The sequence below is a fragment of the Anas acuta genome, chromosome 1, assembly GCF_963932015.1.
Source record: "Anas acuta chromosome 1, bAnaAcu1.1, whole genome shotgun sequence".
Taxonomy (NCBI): domain Eukaryota; kingdom Metazoa; phylum Chordata; class Aves; order Anseriformes; family Anatidae; genus Anas; species Anas acuta.
Genome location: NC_088979.1, coordinates 181,733,818 through 181,755,320, shown reverse-complemented (window position 1 = coordinate 181,755,320; position 21,503 = coordinate 181,733,818). Strand labels below are relative to the sequence as shown.

The 21,503-nt window shown below is 41.0% G+C and overlaps 1 protein-coding gene and 1 long non-coding RNA gene across 3 annotated transcripts in view; one reads left to right on the top strand and one right to left on the bottom strand.

Annotated features, from left to right (window-relative positions):
* Positions 1–2,274: 2,274 nt before the first annotated feature.
* LOC137849708 (uncharacterized) lies at positions 2,275–7,376 on the bottom strand. Of its 2 annotated transcripts, none has more exons than XR_011092033.1 (3): positions 6,495–7,376; positions 3,545–5,133; positions 2,275–3,488 (listed from the first exon to the last, which is right to left on the bottom strand). It is a non-coding gene; the product is annotated as an uncharacterized lncRNA (long non-coding RNA). The 2 variants fall into 2 exon arrangements; XR_011092034.1 differs by having other exon boundaries at positions 2,275–2,998.
* ATP6AP1 (ATPase H+ transporting accessory protein 1) overlaps positions 6,049–21,503 on the top strand; it is a 55,921-nt gene continuing 40,466 nt past the window's right edge. Inside the window, exons 1-3 of the mRNA XM_068669607.1 lie at positions 6,049–6,391; positions 13,643–13,769; positions 13,861–13,929. Coding sequence (XP_068525708.1) covers positions 6,207–6,391; positions 13,643–13,769; positions 13,861–13,929 — 381 coding nt within the window. The 5' untranslated portion in view covers positions 6,049–6,206. The remainder of the gene's footprint in view (positions 6,392–13,642; positions 13,770–13,860; positions 13,930–21,503) is intronic.

Below are 21,503 nucleotides of genomic sequence, written 5' to 3'. Positions count from 1 at the left end.
CAGTAGCATTTAAAAATAGAGATAAGCATATATTTAGAACCAAACAGCTGGTAACAAGGTTGATTCCTTCAACAGAACACAAACTTGTAGACTCGACTGACGTGGTGCATTCTAACACCAATGGAAGTCTTTCCACTGGTTTTGCCATTAATTTCAGATTCTGGGTTTTAGTTCAGTATATGAACTAGTAGCACATGAGCATTACCATTGATTTATGTACTTGCCAGGGCTTGAGCCTTAAGATAAGAATGGCTGCTAAGACTGGGCCTGAGTGATAAAAGGATTTTTGAAGAAAATTGTGGATTGAAGGGCAAAATGAAAAGCATGCATCATATAGACAGTAGCCAACTTCTTTATACATTAATTTCTTTTTAAATGTTTGTTTAAAATGTACATTACAAGCCCTGAAAGGTGGTTTCAGTAAACAATAAGGAAATAATTTGAACAAATGTGAGAAGCCACAAGTCCTTTGATATCAATGCCATGTGGTGTTGGAGATTTTTGGAATGTACAGAATCATAAAATAATCAGGTTTGAAGGGATCTCAGGAATCCAGCTCCTGCTCCAAGCCCACGCAGATATGAGGTCAGACTGAATTGCTTAGGGCTTTATCCATACACATCTTGAAAACCTTCACAGATATAGAATACATCACCTCTACCAGCAATTTGTTCCAGTGCCTGACTTTCCTCACCTGAAAAAAAAAGCTTATTCTCATATCCAGTTGAAAGCTGCTTTATTTCACTTAAGTCTGTTGTCTCTCATCCTCTTACTATGCATGCCTGACTTAATCTTGATAATCTCTTTATACATTTTGGAAAGCTGCTATCAGGACTTCCCCAAGCCTTCTTTCCTTCAGGCTGAACAAGACTAGCCTGTCCTCACATCAAGCGCTTCTGCCTCCTGAGCTTCTTGGTGGAATGCTGTTGAACTTGCTCCCATTTACCAAAGCCTTTCTTAATTTGGGGCTTGAAACTGGATGCAGAATTATGGATTTATGCTTGAAGAGTTCTAGATTCTATGTTCAGTTGAGCATTCACAAACAAGTTGTTTGGCCTGCTACAGAATTGCTCACCCACAGAAATTTTTTGGTTTATGCCAAAGTCCACTTGAGTATTGTCTGGTGCATGGCTGTCTGTGATTTTTAACTTTCATGGGAAAAAAACAAATAGCTGCCTGTATATAAAGTGAGACCTCGTGTCTTCCTTCTAACCAGTGTCCAAAAATGGCCTCTGATAGCATAGGAATTGAGTGTTTTGGAGAATATGACATATTGAAAGAAAACTGTTCAAAAAAGAAAAAAAAAAAGAAAAAACATTTGGCCAAGTATAGCCAACATAATTCAAAACTAGGGTGATTTTTTTTTTTTTTTTTAGTGTAACATGATTGAAATTACCATACACTATTTCCTGTTAGTTTTCTTCAATTGGTATTTTGATCATCTTACACATTATTTCTCCACTGTTTCTGAATTTAAAAACAAAGAATGATTTTTACCATTATATAACATATAGAAATGTGTTTTGCTTTGAAAAGGAAAAAAATTTTAATTTTTCTTCAACATTTTCTTTGTTTCACGTGTTTATGTAGATTACAAATTATGTTTTTCCAAGATGTAAATTTCTGCCTTTATGTCTCATAGGAAGAGGAACTCGAAGCAACCACTCTTTCTACCTCCTTGACCCCAAAAGATGTCAAAATTAACAAAGCATTAATTCCTTTCTTGTATCATAATGTGATTGTAAACAGTGATAAAAACAGGATTATAAATTACATATGTGAGGGTAGCAAAGTAGTTGCTAATCAATATTTAGCATACGGAAAATACTTTTCCAATAGGCAGTAATATTAATGATAATGTATATGTATATACATCTATATAAAGCTATCATCCAAATCTTGGCTTTTTTTTTTTTTTTTTTAAAGAACCTAAATTTGAATATGTCTATTATCTGAGCTAGAGGAAAAGATTTTTTAAGATGCTGCTGTAGTACCATGTTAGCTCCCGAAACTATGGCTGAGGAATCATATTTGCAAAGAAAATGGCTGGCACTTATTTTTGTCACTGGTCTATAGATAATCTTTTAGCTTATCTTGCACTATAAATTGTCCTTGTTACAAGAGTGATCCCTTTTAGCCTGACTTACAGTCCTAAATTTACCTTCATCCCACACAAATCTGGCATTCACACTTCTTTTTGTAGAATTATAAAGTTGAGAGGATTATTTTTTTTCTTTAAAAAAATATTTCACAAGAAAAAGAAATTAAACATCATTTTGTTCTTTTCTCCCCATTATTTTTTGAGTTCTGTATTTCAACTCTGACAGGATGAGAAATATGTGGGATATGTGATATGAATACAATTGTAAAAGAAAGCTTGTATAAATCCAGAGAAATGGGTAGGAGTAAGACGCAAGCACAAGGTATGTCAATACTACAGCCTCTCATAATGAAATCGTCTTAGTTAAGTGGAGATACATAGTGGTGGAGGTGTTCCTTCATTGCAGTTTCATAGTGGTTTCACAGTTGTCTGGGTTCCAGGATTTTGAACTTCTGCTGGATTTTAAAGTCTTCACGTACAAGCAGTTCTAAGCCTGGACTTAACCTATGAGTTTACAAGGAGAAGCCTCTGTGGAAAATGCATGAGTAAACTGGGTGTGCTGTTGTGTACGCTGAAAGGCGTCAGTCTGTATTACTGCTTAGGTTCCTGCTCACAAATGAAAGAACTTCTGCAACCCCATCTCATCACATTTTAATTAATTCAGAGAAACGAATCTTTTGAAAAACCTCTCTTTGCAGTAGCTAAATTTCTTTCGTATGGTTTGGCAAGAAATCTTTATTTTTAGAAGTGAGGAAAAAAGAGAGAAAGGAGCAAATATATGCAGATGCATTCGCGAGCCAAATTTTCTGGGGGAGGCAAATTAAAATCCCAGTCAATGGGTTCTTCTCATTCCCTTTTTTAGAGCTTTCTTCACTTCAGTCATTCCCAACCTGTGGGCTGCAGAGAGGTATTAAAAAGGAAAATTCGGTTTGTTTTCAGTTAAAAGTTTGATCCTAAGTAATACAGTGATCCAAGAGAAAACAATCTGCTTTTGTTTCAAAAAGTTTTAAGGTAGCTTCTGTAAGGCAGAATATGGAGAATACATCTACCAGCTGTGCTTCATTTCCCTTGTGTGTGATTTGGCTGGAGTGTGCAAATCCCCTGTGAAAGAACCAACTCAAACCAAGGGTTGATCAGTTTTTTAAGATATTACCAGCCAGAAAGAGACAGGGACTATATATCTGTATTTTAGAATTCTCTCCCCTGTTTTAGCTTCTCTTTTGTTTTCATTAGTCTACTGTACATCAACCACTTCAGAAACAAGAAGCCAGGAATCTCTTACATGAATTAGGCTCTTCATTCATGGTGTCAGCAGTTGAGTGTGGACTTGCAAAAGATGTTCACATGGCAGCAGTGGAATTTTTTAAATGGTGTAAATGCTTTAGCCCTGTGGAAACGCATTAGTCAAAAAAAAAAAAAAAAGGGTATGGAATCTTCACTTACTTGCTAATGAATCATTTGCCCTTGTGGTGATATTTCTATCAGGGTACAGTGCATTATTTGTCTGTGTATCTGTGGGCCTTGATTTCCACACATTCAGGTCAGACCATTGAGGGCTTATTCAGATATGAAAGTCCTGGCAGCATTGGTTGTATTTATCTACTGTGTTAGCAATGGAGGGGAGCCCATAGAACCTGCTCTTAGTTGAAAGAATAGGAAGATACGCTGCTTTATTGCTCTGTTTCTCAAAGCAAGGATCTCTTCATTGCGTGAGCTGGAGAATAAAAGGAACCAGCTGCAGAAGGCATGGGCTTAGTGGAGTAAAAGCAAGTGTAGAGGCAGTAACACACTATTTCTCGAGACTGCCAACTGCAATGCAAATCCAGCAGGTTTTGTAAAATTGACAATTTTGCTGCAAATTCTGATTCCTTTAGTATTCTGTGGGCAACCACACTGTGCACTCTTGCTTTATGTAATGCTGACATTCAGTTCTTCATTTCTTACATGAAGAATAACTGTAAGAAGCAGACAGGAGGAGCTGCAGTCCATTGGCTTTGTGGGCTGGAGATGCACACAAAACTCTGTACCATTCCGGACAGTTAGGTGAGAAACCAGGTCTGAAAGCCACCATGGCAAGGCCAAACAATTCCAGAATTACAAAGTATTTTGCTTCTGTTGACTGAATTATTCCAACTCATCCTAAATTCTCTCTAGGGTGTTTCAGTTCTACTCCTGTCCTTTCTGCTCTGGACTGTTCTTACCTGTCTGTTCCCTTAAACAGACAAACAGTGGCCTGTGAAAAGGGAGATGAAGGATTTATGAAATATCCATGAGGAGGGGAAAGTGCAATAAAAGGGTTAACTTCAGTGTTATGCGAAGGTAACATGGAGAAGAAAAGGAGCAGGTGGGGGATTGGCTTTATTACTTTCCTCAGAAATATTATTTTGGTATCTGGAATCTGATTTGAGATTGAAATGATGAACAAATTGTCCCATATTAGTCAACAGTGCTGGCACAATATACTGAATTAAGGCAAATGGACTTCATGAGTCAAGCTATGTGTGCTCTGATTCAGACGTGCATGCCTTCTGACTTCTGTTTATATCTGCCTTATAATTTGCGTTGTGCTTCCTTATTTTTCCCTTGTCACAACTTGTTTTAGCATAGCTAACAATTTCTTTTGTGTAATGTCCTTAATATCTCCTCCTGGTTGCGAAGAGGCGTCCATGCCCTGTGCTCAACATGTGCTAAATGACTGCTGCTGCCTGATGTAGTCAGATGACACAGAAACAACTCAGCACTTGGCAGGGATGAAAAGGGATTGCAAAGAAATTTGCTCCCCAGCGTGAAGAATCGCTCTATGACTATTTTGATCTTGCATGAGATTTGTGAAATACTGAAGTCAGGTTCTGAAGCGGTTCTAATTTGCTCCCGACTTCTGAGATTTTTGATTTTTTGGGAGAGCATCGCTCCTTGCAAAAGATAGCTGAACTACTCCATGTCTCGGTGGATGCACTCCAAGCGTACCGTTTTCTCACTCTCTTCCTTCTCGCTGGAATCCGCGATGGGGAGATTTACTGCAGCCTTCAAACCTGTCAACACCCAAATGTGTGACACCAGTTCTCAACACATGTGAAAGAGCTAAGCTGAGGGACACGGTAATATATAGCAGAGGGAGGAGAGAGAAGTTCTGCAGCATACATTTTGCTCAGCATGGAAAACTTTTTGATAAACTTGGCTTGGAAGCCGAGCAATGCTGTTATCAGCCTGCAGCTACCAAGGAGCTAGGACACAGCATGTCAGGAGCTGGATGCTGCGAGTCTCCCCCGTGTTGGTGTTACCACTGACAGGCTCTGCATCCCGAACTGTAAAGATTTGAGTTCAAAAGCTGAACAACTGCACGATGCCTGCTTAGCTTCGGAGCACTTGCCTGAGTGCACGATAACAGAAACTTTGCATGGGAGCAGCTGGAGCTGCCTGCACGAAGCAGGCTGCTGCTTCAGCCTGATCTGCTGAAACAGCACAAGGGAGAACAGGGAGAAGAGAGGAGCTGCGCATGCCTCCATGGGACAGGGACAGGGACGGGGACGGGGACGGGGACAGGGACGGGGACAGGGACAGGGACGGGGACAGGGGCAGGAGCAGGCAGCAAACACTCGCCTGCGACCACCAGGGCTCTTCAGAGACCCCCAGAGAGCCTCACCCCGGGCTGGGAAGCACGCCCAGCTGGGCAGAGCCGATGTAAACAGTTCGGGGGGAAGCAATGAATATGCGTAGTGAGTCTGAACCAAACACACGAGTATGCAACAAGTGATGCCGAGGTACCCCACCACGGGTGGCGGCGCGACCCCCACGCCCCGGGCGCTGTGACGGAAAGCGCCCTCCTGTCAGCGTTACAGTGGTGTGAGGGGCTTTGCCCCGGGGGCTCGGTGCCACAGGAGCGTGTGAGGAATCTCTCCCCGCTTACACAGCGGAGAGTTGTTACGAGACGGAGGCTTATTAAAACCCTTTACGAGCCCCAGCCCCGAGCCCAGGAGGCCGGCGCTGTGCCGATAAGCGCCCTGCGGCCGCCGCCAGGCCGGGGCAGCCCGGCGGAGCAGGAAGTGCAGCGGGGCCTGGGTGCGCGCCCAGCCCGCCGCAGTTCCGCCTGGGCTGCGCCGGAGGCATGGCACGGCTCTGCCCGGCTGCTCCCCTGCTGCTGCTGGGCACCCTGCTGGGGACGGGGACCCCCCTAACGCCCGGCTCCCCGCTGCCGCCGGGCCCCTTGCTGCTGCTGGGCTCGCTGCTGCTGCCCGCCCGCCCGGCGCTGGCGGGGGGCCCCGTACCCGCGCTGCTCTGGTCGACCGCGAGGTAGGAGAGCTCCAGCAGGCAGCGGTGCCCACCCCTGCTCCCAGCGGGGGTGCGAGTGGGTTTCCTACCAAGCCGGGCCTGGCGAGGGGGAAATTTGCCTTACCGGGTGGTAAATTTGCGCCGTACGTAAACTTGCGGGTGGGTGAGCGAGCCAACAGGTGAAGCTACACGGTTTTGTTTGCGGTTCTGGGGTGCTAAGGCGAGCGGGTTTAATTCCTCACGCTCGAAGGGGGTAGGATTTGTGCACCCAGAGGCAACCTTGAAGCCCTCCAACAGAGCTTTCCTGGCTTAAAGGCACGCCGTAAGGCAGCCTCCCAAAAAGGAGCTGACCAAAAACTGCGTGGCCAAGTTTAATCTGCGCAGCTCCTAACTCCCAGATGCTGATTTTCCACTTCTAAGCTGCTTTTATTATTATTTTTATTTATTTATTTTTAATAACACTTAGTATTATTTTACTAACATTTGCTTTGTGTGTAGGCATCAGCAGTTAGAAATAATAGACAGCAAATCTAGCGGAGAGTTCGTCTCCTGTCCTCTGCAAGAGCGTATGCGTTACACCTAGTTCAAGAGGATGCCTCATCTCAGCTGGGTATTAATTAATTTCCCTAATACAAACCATCACAAACAGCAGCTGAATGTGTCACTCTCCAGACAGCTGTCTCCAGGAAGAGCTCTCTTGCCCTGTGGCTGGCCTTGAGTGGATGCTGTCTGCTCCGGGAGGGAACAGGAGGGACACGGTGGTGGGGGCTGCTGGTGGGCACGGCCACGCAGGGCACGTTGTGCTGCTGTGGCCATCAGCAACCATCCCATCGGGATTTGTGGGACTCGCTGCCTTTGCACCTCCATCGCCCTCTTAATTCCCAGAGTGCTGCTTACAATTGTACCCTTCTGTAAAGGAAAAAGGGAATCCAGCCAGTGGTTTCTTGGAGATAATTATCCTTTCAGCTGGTTGTGCTGAATTCACTTTACCTTTCGTGAGCCTTTGAGCCATTCAATGTGTTTGAGGCACGATGAACTATCTAGCTGTCACTGGGAAGACAGACTAAGCGCTGCTCTTGGTTATGCCAGTGGAAATCTCTTGTCTATAGGCAAGATTATTAAGCTTTAAGTCTGAGAGCTAAATCCATTTGTGTTGTTGTTTTTGTTTGTTTGCTTCTTTTTATTTTTTTAGTTGCTTCTTAATGCAATGATTTTAATTCAGCAATAGGAGGATTCAGAAATTTTATGATTGTCAGGAGTTACACAGAAAAGGATTTCCTGAAGAATAGTGTATGGTGTCATATAGACAAGCACGATACTTTTATTTGTTTTTTTCATATGTCATGCTTTAATGTTGAGATCCATGGAAAAATTACATTTGAAAACATACATGTAGGAGGTGTTTACTGTGTTTGTTTCATATGTATCCTGGGCATTGTATTATTTTCTCTGCAGTAATTAATAACAACTTTGACATATGTCTTCCCATCTCTTAAGCATTTCCAGAAACTGAACCTCTGGCCCCTGGGCAGCCCTAGCATACAGCAGTCTGAAAATGTTACCATTTTGATAAAGTTTGATTAGGTAACTTTGACACCCTCCACCTATCCCTCCCATCTCCTCACCCCCCAACAGATATAAGCAGATATCTCAATATCAAGGTTTTTGGTATTCAAAATACTTAAGCTGATCGCTTTTATAACCCAGGCACAAGAATAAGTGCTAAACTTCTATATTTAAAAGCAAAGTAAATGTTGGAGAGAGTTGTTAGGATAAAAGTGATCTCAAGAGTCTAAGAAAGGATTGGTAGCTTCCTTTGTCCTAGATCCTAGTTTATATAAATATTACACATGTTGTCAATATAAGCAAAGTCTTATCGGTTAATTCAGGGTGGTCATAAAACAAACTTTCCACCAAGATGCAATTAGCAGCTTGCCCTAGTGCAGATAGTTCAGGTCTGAACAAATCTAGAGCAAGAAAATCAGGATGGTGGACTGATGAAACTGGTTTCATGTTTCCATGAACAGAAGAAGTGTTCCTCCTATCGTGACCTCTGCATTTTTAAAAGGGGAAGTTTTTATGAGTGACAAATTAGTTCTTGTGTCTTGTGAAAGCCTGTGAAGCTAGTGTAAAGGAGATTTGTGTTATTTTATAAAATAAAGAGGAACAGGAACTTCTGTTTGCATAACTCTATTCTGTGCTTTATATCTTGGTACTTTGCAGTGATGTAAGGCTTTCGGTGTGTGGCCTACAGGCTTATTGAAATCAGGGAACTATTACTATGAATTTTAAGAAGGGTAACTGAAGAAGTACAGTAATTATCAAAGGATTTCTGCTCACTTTGTGGAAATGTGTCTCACCAATTTAACCCTTTGGCTTCACTCACTGACCAACAGGAGTTGAGATTCACCCATCTCTTCCATCGCCCTCTCCTGGGTTAACTATCAGGACACAATACTGAACTGCTGAGCTCTAATAAATTTTGCTACTCTTTAGAATTAGTCAGTGTTTGTAAGGCAGGATCTCAGAAGAGCTGTATTAGAAGTTTAAAAACTCTTCTTTTATGCATTATTGTACTGTAATCATACCGTTCAAGCTAATGTTAGATGTAGAGGAAGCCTGCAACTGAGAGACATACACAGTGTGCAGAGCATAAAGGAAGTGGCTGTAAACAGGGACATTTACAAATCAAATACCTCTTCCCTTGAGAAGAAAAAATGCAGATCTGTACTTTGAGAAATAGGAGTGTTTTTTCACCAAACAACAATCTTTCTTTATTGCACTCAGAAGAAAGATGAAGTGGGAAAAATACGGTAGGTCACAGTGTCCTGCTTTTCACAAAGGAATACTAATATATCAGTAGATGTTCTCCAAAGTGACTTCGCCCTGGAAAAAAACAGCCTTTATCTTAAATCAGACATTAAGCTAATACTGTTAATGTTGTTACTTTCCAAACCAAGAGAGACAGAGAGGTTCCTCTAGCATGTGATTCAGACAGGAAACATGATTTAGCCATTTCGGAAAAATATTCAAAAGAAATTTCTTTCTCTCTACAGATTAGAGAGGGAGCCTTAGGAAATAATTAAAATTAGCTTTTGTGATTGCCCTTCATGTGTCTGTTTTAGGATGACTTTTGCTTGTAGTTATTGAGAATTTATTGCTACTTTTCATTTATGCTATGCTTATTTTGGGAGATGAAACCTTTTCTGGAAAATCCAGATTATAAGTGGTTTTGAGGCCTTTAATGCCATTTGGGGTGTTTCCTAAAGCTGAAAGGACTTCACTGAAAAATGTCCTGCAAGGAGATATAGCATAAAAAGGATACAGTGGCATCAGAATCCTTTGGCCATCCACTTTTTGCCATAAGTTTACTGGGCTTGTATGGAGATACTCTGTGCTAGCATGCTTGAGGAGCTTTTTGATTTTTTTTCTTTTTTTATCTACAGGCACCAGTTTTCATTCTACTGGTGCTACTAGAAATGGTGACATGAGCTTTTTGTGTAGAAGTGATATTTAAAGATCGTTTCCAAAAGCTTGCTTAGCCCTTCTGTGCAGGGGAAAATTTTATTTTTTATGTGGTAATCATGTGGCATCTGAAAGAGACAACTGACAAGAACTGGTAGGCAAGAGTTCAGAAGCCAGCTACAAAGCAAGTACATAGACTCACAGGTTAGAGCAATGAAGTCCTATTATCTTACCATCTGTCCTCTTGAAGGTCCAGATACAAGCAATCTTGAAATCTTTGCTCCCATCAAAAATAAGTGCTCAAGTCTTCCTTCTGCCTAGGAAGAACACAGATCAGAGAACGTATCCCAGCTCTGCAATAATCTGTATGCTTGGACTTCCTGTCTGCCACAGCACTAAAGGGCAAGAAAGAAGAAAAAAAGAATCCACCCCAAGCTTAGCTATCCTTCCTTTCCTTACTGCATTTTTTTGGCTGTTGAAGGAAAAAGAGAGCAGCTGAGCTTCGAGCTTCCTAATTCCTAGGCAGAGGGAAAAGCACAAATGTTAGCAGAGATCCTTGTCATAGGGAGCCCTCATGGCTGAGGATGATGGTTCTGCTGTGAGGGTGCTAAGCCTGCGTGGCATGCAGATGACTTCACATGGCTGTGCATCTTTGGACATCAAATTTCATGTGTGCAATCAGGCGTAGCAATCAATACATGTGTTGGCCTGCTGCCTGTTTCATCCTGTGCCGTCCCGTACTGACCCGTTGCTGCCTGCTTGAGGTGAGGAGTTCAGAGGAATGGATGGGTTCATTATGTTCAGTAACACACACCCTTGGCTTACCCACCATGCAGACACATATCCCCATTTCCTTCAGCAGTTCATTTAAAGCAGCTAACAAAACATACTGGCATTTCCCATCTGAATCACAGTGAGAATTTTGCACCCAGGTCACTGGCCTATGAAGTGAAACCTCGCACACTGCCATTCATGGTACTTGGCAAACTATCTAAGAGAAGCAAAACACATATAATATGGGAAATAGGAGTATTAGGCAAACACTGCATTATAACAGAATTATTGACTAGCTGATGGAGACATTTTTCTAATGATGATGCTGGAGTTAATGAAGTTGACTGCTTGAAAGCAAAAAGGTCTCACAAAAGGTGCTTTTTCAGGTTAGATAGCAAGAGCTGCTTTGAGAAACAAGGAATAACTCAGAAGCAAGAGTGCTTTAAAATAGGATCATTACATTTCTGAGTTTTCTGAGTTCATGACAAAAGCATTTGCCATTGTACTGCTGCAAATAAAATGGTTTTGTTTCATGTGCTTTTACTTTTTATTCTTGATTGCAAGTCCAAAGAGTTCTCAAAATCTTCATTTTTTTCTAATACTAGGCATGAAATTGGTATTACCAATTATCTGATTTGCAAAAATAAATATAGCAAGGTATTCACTATTATTTCACTTCATACAAACCGCCCTTTAACATCTCTTAATTGATTCTATCTTCTTTTCCTTTAATACCATTAGTACTTTAGTGTACCCATGCAATCCATAAAGTCAGTATGAAAGTTAGTGAATTCAGAATGCCTTATCTTGAAGATTATATTTAAATCTTTGAAATCATGAGGCCAACTTTTCTGAAAAGTTGAAGCGTGTCTATTTGAATCTTTAAGCTGATGGTCTTCAGAAATACTAATTAATGTGGGCTGTCAAACACAAATGAACAAAGTGGAGGTGCCGAGAAAAACTCAGAAAACATCAAATGATAATTTGTCAAATCAGAAAAAATAATTCCTTCCTGCACAGCAAGGTTTACCTCTAAAGCTTGAAAAGAAACAGCCTAAAGATTTGCAAGAAATGAATTTAACATCTGCAGCACCTTGTCCTGAATGAGTCCCCACATTTGCTGTTTGCTCTAGTACACTTCCAAACCCTCAAATCTGAAGAGAACTAGGTATTCCCTGCTGAACAACTGCACTGTTTTTATCTCTTCTTTGTGTGCAGTTAGAGGCTTTTGATTCACTCTCTGCAGCCTTCATTGGAATTACTGGCGAGTCTTGAAGTGAAATACGGGTTTCCCCTGTCAAAAACAGTACCGACCCCCCTCTGTGCATCTATCGCCCCTGTTCTGCTTCCACCTCAAGAGACTGCAAAGATTGTTTTAAGTCATAAAAACTTGTTGGGGAAGTCATTTCTGAGTTTTTTTTTTTTTTTTTTTTGATTGGTTTCATCTGATTCAATCTATTCAATATATCAAGAGCTATACTAAAGCATATATAAATGCATATATATATGTATCAAAATCCTGTGTGATTTTGAAAAATACTTCGATACTCATTTCTGTTCTGTCTGGGACAAGGAAAGACACTTGGAAACAAATACCAGGTTGCTGTAAAATGTATGGGCAAGACGTATGAGGAGAAGCTGAGGTCCCTTGGTTTGCTCAGCCCAGAGCAGAGCAGGCTGAGGGGAGGCCTAACGGCGGCTCCTCACGAGGGGAGTGGGGGGGCAGGCGCTGAGCTCTGCTCTCTGGGGACAGCGACAGGACCCGAGGGAACGGCATGGAGCTGGGACAGGGGAGGGTCAGGCTGGGGGTTAGGGAAAGGTTCTGCACCCAGAGGGTGGTCGGGCACTGGGACAGGCTCCCCAGGGCAGTGGTCATGGCACCGAGCTGCTGGAGTTTGAGAAACGTTTGGACAGTGCTCTCAGACACAGGTGGTCCTGTGTGGAGCCAGGAGTTGGACTCAATGATCTTCATGGGTCCCTTCCAACTCAGGCTATTCTGTGTTTCTACAATCTCAACTTCACCAAATTGCAACCATATAATGACAGATGCCAAAGCACACAGTAATCCTCCACGTTCTGTTCTTTATAGTTAGCACCATTCAGAGGGACTGAGTACCTGGTTTCTCAGGCCTTAGCAACCAATGGATGTGTGTGGAAAAGAGGAGCTTAAGCTTCAAGCTCTGGGTTTTATATAGGATGGCAATACTGCCTTAGTCAAGTCGCCCAGGACCAAAATTTTCATAATAAATTTCATCCCTATAAACATGTTGCATACTGTTAAAATCCCAGTCAGGCATTGAATGAATAATGCCAACAATTTTACTCAGAACTGTTCTTAGTAGTAACAAAACTAAATGGCCAAGTTATTTCTCTGTCCAGTCCTCCTAAGGACAAGTTAGCAAACGAAGTCATTAGCTTTTCTTGGTGTCTTTTGCCATTCTGTTCAGAAGAGCTCCGGCTCCTAGATAGGCAATTTTCTGAGCTGATTCTGCAGAAAGGTTGCTTCAACACAAAAGCTGTAGGAGAGAATGTATTTTTTATGAAAACGTCAGAAAGCCACTTTAACTTAACAGAAGGTTTATGAAAAAATGTTGTTTTATGACAACTTGTGGTCTAGCCTGACTTGTACTGCTCTCTAGCCACCAAGTGCCTGATGACACTGGAAATTATTTCAGGAATTGGAATTACCTTTGGGAATTCTCCCTGGAGGTTTTCGGTATATTCTTCATTATATGTAGTAGCTAATTTTTGGAAAGATGCAGCTGTGGTGCTGTACACAAACAAGAACAGCTAGTAATAGTAGAGAGAATTACCTGGACTGGACCAATTCCATTCCTGCTGTAACCCAGTTAGCATGATACAGACATGGACAACTTATTTTCCTGTGACATGGAATGAAAGTTATACTGAACAGTAAACCTGAACTTAATCCAGTGTTGATGATGTTTTTAACTGCTTCTGTACATTTGGAGAAAGAAGTGGTGTAATCATCGTCAGCAATTATAATGTTAAAAAAAATGATTTTCTTTGCAGATCCCAGTGGAATCCAGAGCCTGCTTTGCATGAAGGACACATTGTCTCAGCACAGGAGCTGGCTGTACTCTTGCAACCTGTTTTTATCCCCAGTCCCAGAAATCTTGTTTTGTTCCTTCAAGAAACGGTATGTAACATTAATTCCTTTTCTCTTACCAATACAAAGTGCAAGTGTGGACATGGCTCCTTCTCACCAATCTGCTCTCTTTGTTTTTCAGCTTAGCATAGATGATTTCACATACTACAGTGAATCCTATGGTAACAAGAATCCATTTCAAAATGTTCAGGCAAGCATTTCTCTCTTTTATTTCTTTATATGTGTTGGGTTTTTTAATTAAAATGATGTAAGAAAGATGCAAACAGACAATAACTGGCAAAATTAAACTGAATTGCAGCAGTTTGCCAATTTAAATTATTTATAGAGATTATTTCAGTATAAGTGTATCAGTTAAACAACTCCGTTTGCAGAAGTGTGTTATGTGACTGTTTTATTTCAGAAGATCAGTTTTTCAGAATTATCTTAACTGGCAAAATTGTTCCTAAGCATGTTGCAATTTTGTATTATGAAAAAACTATATATACATGCATTAAAAACTCTAAGACTGACACCCCAAAGTAGTGTTTGGACGTCATAGGAAGAAAAGAAGTAAGGAATCAATTATTTACTCCAGATTTTCAGAACTGAACGCTCATTTTATTTTTATATGAGGTAAAGCTGTCTTGACCCATCCAGGCAGCTGATTTTGTCATGTTTGAATATTGTGCCTAGATACTGCATTGCTTTAATCTTCATGCTACTTCAGTAATCTAAAATAAACTCCAGGCATAGAATCTGAGTCCTCCTGAAATGGTGACGAACTTTATCTTTTGTTCTCACTGAAGAGATTCACAGATTTTGTGCTCAGCATCTCTGGTTATACTTACATGACAATTTATTGAACTGTAATTAGAGAAGGAAAATGTTCACATGTGGAAGTCATTAAGGCATTCCTGTGAGCAGTGCAGGATGAACAGAGCTATTAGTAACATAACTGATACAGAGTACGTGAGGAACTGTTAATTTCTAACCACTATGTAGCAAGCTGTATGTATAATTAAATACATAAATATTTACATATTACCTGTCTTTGACATCTTAGACGTCTTACACATAAATATTTACGTATTATCTGTCTTAGACATCTTTCTTGTCTAAAAACCTCACATCTTCCTTGTATCCCTAACCTTCATATCTTTGCCATATAACAACATCTTAACACTGATGCAGGAACAGAAACAACTATTCAAAGTATGTACGTGGCTTTTTTGAGGAATGAATGACAGTAATATTCATCTGTAGATTAAGGATCAGTGGCTGCATCCTCAGTCAGATGTATTGGTACTTCTCTGGTATGCCTTACCCTCTCTGGGTTTAAAATCTATGCAAGGTTGTCTGGAGCAGATTGTGTTCCTGCTTATGGGACTGCAAAGCTGGTTTGATTTTAAAATTCATAAGCTGTTTGGAACATACGTGGTACTGCTGCAAGCTCCTAATGATTCTGTGGTCTTATTTATGTAGGCCCTGGATGTTTAAGAGGAAGGATATTTGGTATTTTAAACTCTTTTTTTGCCTTTTAGTCAGGACCGCATCAGCACTGTAGAGTTTATATCCAAAGCTAAGTCTAGGGACTAATGGTTTTAGAAACTGGGTGGAATATTGAGTGGATTTGGGACATTTACATCAATCTTTGGTCTGTATCTGACTGAGCAGAGTTTTGAACCCTGCTTTTCAACAAACTGAAGAAATGTCAGTAACAGTTTGCTTGCTTTCAGACCTTGCCTCTGTTTTCTTTCTGTCTCAGAGTAGAGAAACTTTTTCTGATTACAGCATCTTCAATACTGGAGTTTATTTAATCAAATTGGTAACCTTAACTCCAGCACTTCCTATATCTGTTGTGTTGGACTTGGCAATCTTTTCTAGTGTAGTTTTGTGGTGGATGAGATGCTGTAACTTAGAAAAAAGAAAACGAGATGTATAAATTAAATATTTATTTTTCACGTACATGCCCATAATGCAGAATTCTGATGATGTGTGTGTGCGTCATCACGTAGCTTTTAGGGCCAGAAGGGATCTTCATAATCATCCGGCTCCATCCTGAGTGCAACAAAGGCTACAAAAATTGTCTCAGTTGCTATCACATCAGTTGTATTCCTCTTGACTTACTTTGGGAAAGAAATCTCTGTCTTAATCATGCTATGAAAGACACAGGACAATGAGAAGGTCAGGTCTGAATTTTCTCACTGGGGAAATTAGGGTCTTTCATATTGCATAACCACAAAGTTTTATGCCTTCACAATCTATATTATACAAGTGATTCATTAGGCCATTATAACCGTTCCATACCACTCGAGTATCCTCCTTTGAACTTTGGCAATGCAAATTTATTCACAAACTTAAACCAGAGATCTCATTTAGAGTGTGTATGTGCATGTAGCAGCACGTGTACTACAAGAAGAAAAGTGTTATTTGTAAAAGAGTTGTAGGCTTGTAAACCACAGAGACATTTGCAGATATTAGATTTGTTCAGCTACATTAGCAGCTGTTCTGAGCTTTTGGGATCAGTGGTTTTGTATGCAATAAAAGAATTCTATTTCCAGTTAATACAGAAAGAAACCTTATATGTAGATCATTTATCTTAAACATTCAAAGAACTTCTTAATTAAATAATAAAATACAAAGATTAGCATTTGGGGAACTTCTTTTTGTCAAGTAGTCACCTATCCTATGAACTATTTTTCTTTAATATTGGCTTTGGCTTTCCCCAAACACTACTCAGCTCCTTAGAACTGCCATGTATGGTAGCACGCAACAATTAGTTGCCAGCTGTGCTGCTACATAATTATTATTGTAAGTCATTGCCATTTGTGGTTCTGTGTCTCCACTGTAACATCACTCAGTGGTCATTTTTCTAGACTGAGAAGCACTGCTTAGTCACGTGCAGCACAGAGGTGCTGCTATAATTTTGATTGCCTTTGTTGCCCTTCTCTGTACCTCTTTGAGTTTTATTGTGTTTTTGTATTTGATAAGGGGCCATGCAGAATTGCATACAAATCAAGATATAAGTGCAACATAATTTATTCAGTGACATAACAATTTCTTTTGTTCTGTTCCATAGTCTTTTCCAAAATACTAAAAAAAAGACATACTTTTTTCCCAGTTTTGACCATCATCAGACACTGAACTGATATTAAAGCTTCATTCGTGAAGGGTGACACTCAGTTCCAAGTCTCTTATTGTGTGCATAAAATTAGTGTTGTTCTTTTCTCACTCTGTGCTCTTCTAAAATCAATTTACAATAAATCTCGTCTTGTTGCTGAAGGAGCTTTCCCAAAATTTGCCCCTGCTGTTGTCTCTTGCCTTCATTACCTCAAATCAGTCAGTGTAATCAGCAGATTTCAATAGCTCAGTATCTGTGCCTTATTGCCAGACATTTTATGATCATACTGGACAGAACAAATCCTAATGCAGAGGTCCACCTTTCTCTGCTTTGGTAACAGGTGTTTTTTTTAGCCCTTGCTTGCTACCTTTTTACCTATGCATCATCCACGTGAAGACCTCATAGTATTGTGAAGACCACACAAAAGCAGCCTAATTTCTTTAGGAGTCTTTGCTACAAGATTATGCCAAGTGCTTTTTGTGAATCCAAGTACACTGTAACAGCTGGAGCTCCCTGGTATACATGCCTATTGACTCCTTCAGAGATTTCCAGCAGAATTGTGACACACAACTCCTTTTTGCAAAAGCTGTGTCAGCCTTTTCTCAGTATAATCCTGCAATATTGTTATAGTCAGTACTTTATTCTTTAAAATTGTTTCTCCCATTCTTGGACTTCAGGTTTGCTTGTCTGTAGTTCCCCAGATCTCTCTGTAACCCTTGAAAAACCTGGTGTCATGTCTGCCACCAAACAACACAGTGGTTTGAAGGTTTGTTCAACAATGCTTTCTGTAGCCAAAATGCATTTTATTAGCTAAAGTGCATCGAATCAATTTCCATTAAAATTATATGCATCCACCTGGAGATCACAGGTACAATTGAAAAATTTGTAAGATAATAGTAACGGCAAAGCTAAAATGCAACAATAATGTTCTTTGCAACTATCCGTGTCTGTAGAAACAGATGTAACTTCAAATCAGTTCGAATAGACTTTTTTTTTTTTAATAGATGAACCATTGACCAGTGCTGTAGAAAATAAATACAATACTTCAGTATTTTAAACAACACACTAACAAGTAAAAGATCTCTTCTCCATGCAAGAGCCTGCCCACTTCAGGTGTAGGTTCCCAGATGTTTCCAGAGGACTCTTTTTTCCCAAGAGATATTTGTACTATAAGACTGCTTGCCAGTTATGCTGCCAAACATAAACTAGTTCAGAACAATGAGTGTGCCTAAATGATCCTTCATAGGTGGGCACATGAGTCTTTAATAAAGGTTTTAATGATACATCTTTAATGATAGACCTAGATGTACTCCATTCCAGCTTCAAATTGCTTAGCTGTAATAGCAACACAGTTAACACAGTACTGAAACCAAAGCTGGGCAAATTAGTCCAAGCACAGCTTTATCATAATTCAGCTACTTAGCTTCAGGATGGCTGGACATGTAGATGGTGTCATATCATGCCTACCTTCAAAAATACCTGAACAGTGGCAATATATGTAATAAAATCGTGGACCTGCTTGCAATATTTCACTCAGGAGAGGTGAGTGAATTAAAGAAAGAAAGCAAATTAATCAGAGTAATTTAGCATTAGATGTGCTAAAAATTCTCGTGTCAATGTAGGAATTTCTGTTACCAGTCCATCAGGTCAATAGGAGGATTTTTTTTTTCTTTTCCCTTTCCTGTTCTCAGATACTGTGTGTTTATACCCCCTTGCTTAGTCCTTTAGCAGAATGCAGAGTCAGGTGTTTCTCAGTAGTTCTCTTCATGCTCTGCCCTCTTTTGGAGGTCTCTTGTTTTGAAAACACATTGTAGTTGAAATGCTAGAATGCCTGGAGCAACATATGGGTATTTTAAGAACAAGTGTGCCGCGGCCAAATGTCAGGAGGCACAAACGAGAGGCATGGGACCAAAATGTCTGTCTGATGCTAATGAGTAGGTATCCAGCTGTGTGTGCCCTTCGAATGGAAGAGACAGCTGAATACCAGTGGCTGGAAGCTGAGACAGACGGCAATGCAGGACTGGTTAGGAGCAGAGGGACAATTCAAGCATTCCTCAGTAATGATGCATTTTATTTTTTATTCTACAATAAATGAGTGATCTACTTAATACATAGCCTTGGAAGAACTGGCTGCTGCCATTCTGTCTGCAGCTAGGGGGCGAGGGATTAAAGTATCAAAAATAAACTGGAATAATTGACTACTGCTCAGGGTTGTAGCTCTATATTAGTGTATGTAAAAGAAACTAAAAGGGAATGTATCATCCTTCCCTTCCAGGAGGTGCTAAACACCCTACTCAAAGACCAGATCAGTGTTTTCTGCTCTATTTTAATTTCTGCAGTTATTTGTCTATCAGTCTGGCAAATCAGACAATACTACATAATCCTCCCATATGAGCATCTATAGAAATGTGAAAATAACTAACCTTTGTCTAGGAAGGAAAACGTGAGCATTTAGAAAGAACCAAGGGAGGTCAGAAAAGTGGTAGGCAGCCAGAGAGCAGACAAAAAGAAAAGAGAGTAGGAGGAGAAAAGTGTTAGCAGCACAACACTCGCATCAGTTAGAGGGAGAGAGTCTATAACAACTTGAATATCTGAATGTTGGATCAAGTGACAGACTTGATCTGGAGTTAAATGTAGAAAATGCAGAAGTGAAGTTAACAGGTTTTAAACTAGGACTCAGTGAAAATATATCTTCAAATCTGCACATTAAATTTTGGGTATCTTAATTTTGATCATTCTCAAGCCTACATCTTGCATTTTCTTTCCCTGAATATTCCGAGTGAATTTTATTATTCAGAACAATCTTTGGAAAGATGTTTTTCAGCTTTGCAGGCTTCAAATTTATAGAGCAAGAATGTTTCAAATACATTTCACTCAAGTATTTTCACCAGAAACTCAGCTATGGAAAGTATAAGTAAAATCATATATACTCTCTCTGATGCTTGATTATCTGAACTAGCTCAGCTTGAGCCTTATAATTTGCATTGTGAGTAGAAAGAATGATAGCACATGATATGAAGTTTGTGTGTCCCCACACCAAGAACAAGCTTAGAATAGTGCGACTGGGAGGGATCTTCAAAGGTCATCTACTGCCTGACCTCCTCAGGGCTGACAAAAAGGACATTATTCAAATATCTCTCCAACACTGACAGGCATGGAGCAACACCCACCTCACTGGGAAACCTGTTCCAGTGTTTTACCACCTTCATAGTAAATATTTTTTTCCTAATGTCCAGTCTGAGCATCCCCTGGTGCAGCTTTGTGCCATTCCCACACATTCTGTCATTGATTACCAGGGATCAGAGACTGGCACCCCCTCCCTGTGCTTCCCCTCCTCATGAAGCTGTACAGAGCAATGAGGTCGCCTCTCAACCTCCTCTTCTCCAAACTAGACAACTCAGGTGTCCTCAGCCTCCCCTCACAGAACGTGCCTTCCAGCCCTTTTTCCAGCTTTGTTGCCCTCCTCTGGATGCTTTCAAGGACCTTAACGTCCTTTTTATACTGTGGAGCCCAGAACTGCATGCAGTATTCAAGGTGAGGTTGCACCAATGCAGGGACCACCTGGCAATGTTCTGTTTAACGCATCCCAAAATGTGGTTTGCCCTCTGTGCTGCCAGGGCACACTGCTGGCTCATGCTGAGCCTCCTGTTGGCCAGCACCCCCAGATCCCCTTTTGTTGAGCTGCTCTTCAGCCACTCATCTCCCAGTCTGTGCCTGTGTCCAACATTACTCTGTCCCAGGTGCAGAACCCAGCATCTTCCTTTGTTGAACTTCATGTCGGTGCTGATTGTCAAATGCCAATGTCTCTCCAGATCCTTCTGCAAGGCCTCTAATCCCTAAGGAGCCTATGTCACATCCCACTTTAGCATCATCAGCAAAGTTGCTGAGGATGCATTCAACTCCTGCATCCAGATCACTGATGACTGTGTTGAACAGGACTGGCCCTAAAACAGAGCCCTGGGCAACACTGCTGGTGACTAGCTGCCAGCCAGATGCAGCCCCGTTCAGTACGGCCCTGTGAGCTGTGCCATTCAGCTGGTTCCTCACCCAGCTGAGCATGTACCTGCTCATCTCACAGCTGGACAATTTGTCTAGAAGAATACCATGAGGGACAGCGTCAAAGACTTTACTAAAATCAAAAAGATTACATCTGCTGCCTTCATGCACCTGGTGGGTGGCCTTATTATAGAAGGAGGTCAGGTTACTGAGGCAGGACTTTCCCTTTGTGAACCCAAGCTGACTATGCCTGATAATAGCTTTGTTCTTTAAGTGGCTTTCAATATCCCCTGGAACAATCTTCTCCATAACTTTTCCAGGGACTGAGGTTAGACTAACAGGTCTGTAGTGTCCCTCATGCTCTTTTTGTAGATGGGTTTAACGTTGGCTAGCTTCCAGTCATCAGGGACCACCCCAGACTCCCAGGACCTCTGGTAAATTGTTGAGAGGGGTCCAGCTGTAACATTCACTGATTCTTTCAGCACTCTGAGGTGAATCCTGTCACACCCCATGAATTTACAAACATTCAGCTGATACAGATGTTCCTTTACAATTTCAGATTGAAAGTTAGTGCTCCTCCAGGCATGGTCCTCCAACTCTGAGATCTGGGCAGCCTAAGATCAGTCGTTGTTAAATAGTGAAGCAAAAAAGGCATTAAATGCCTCCAC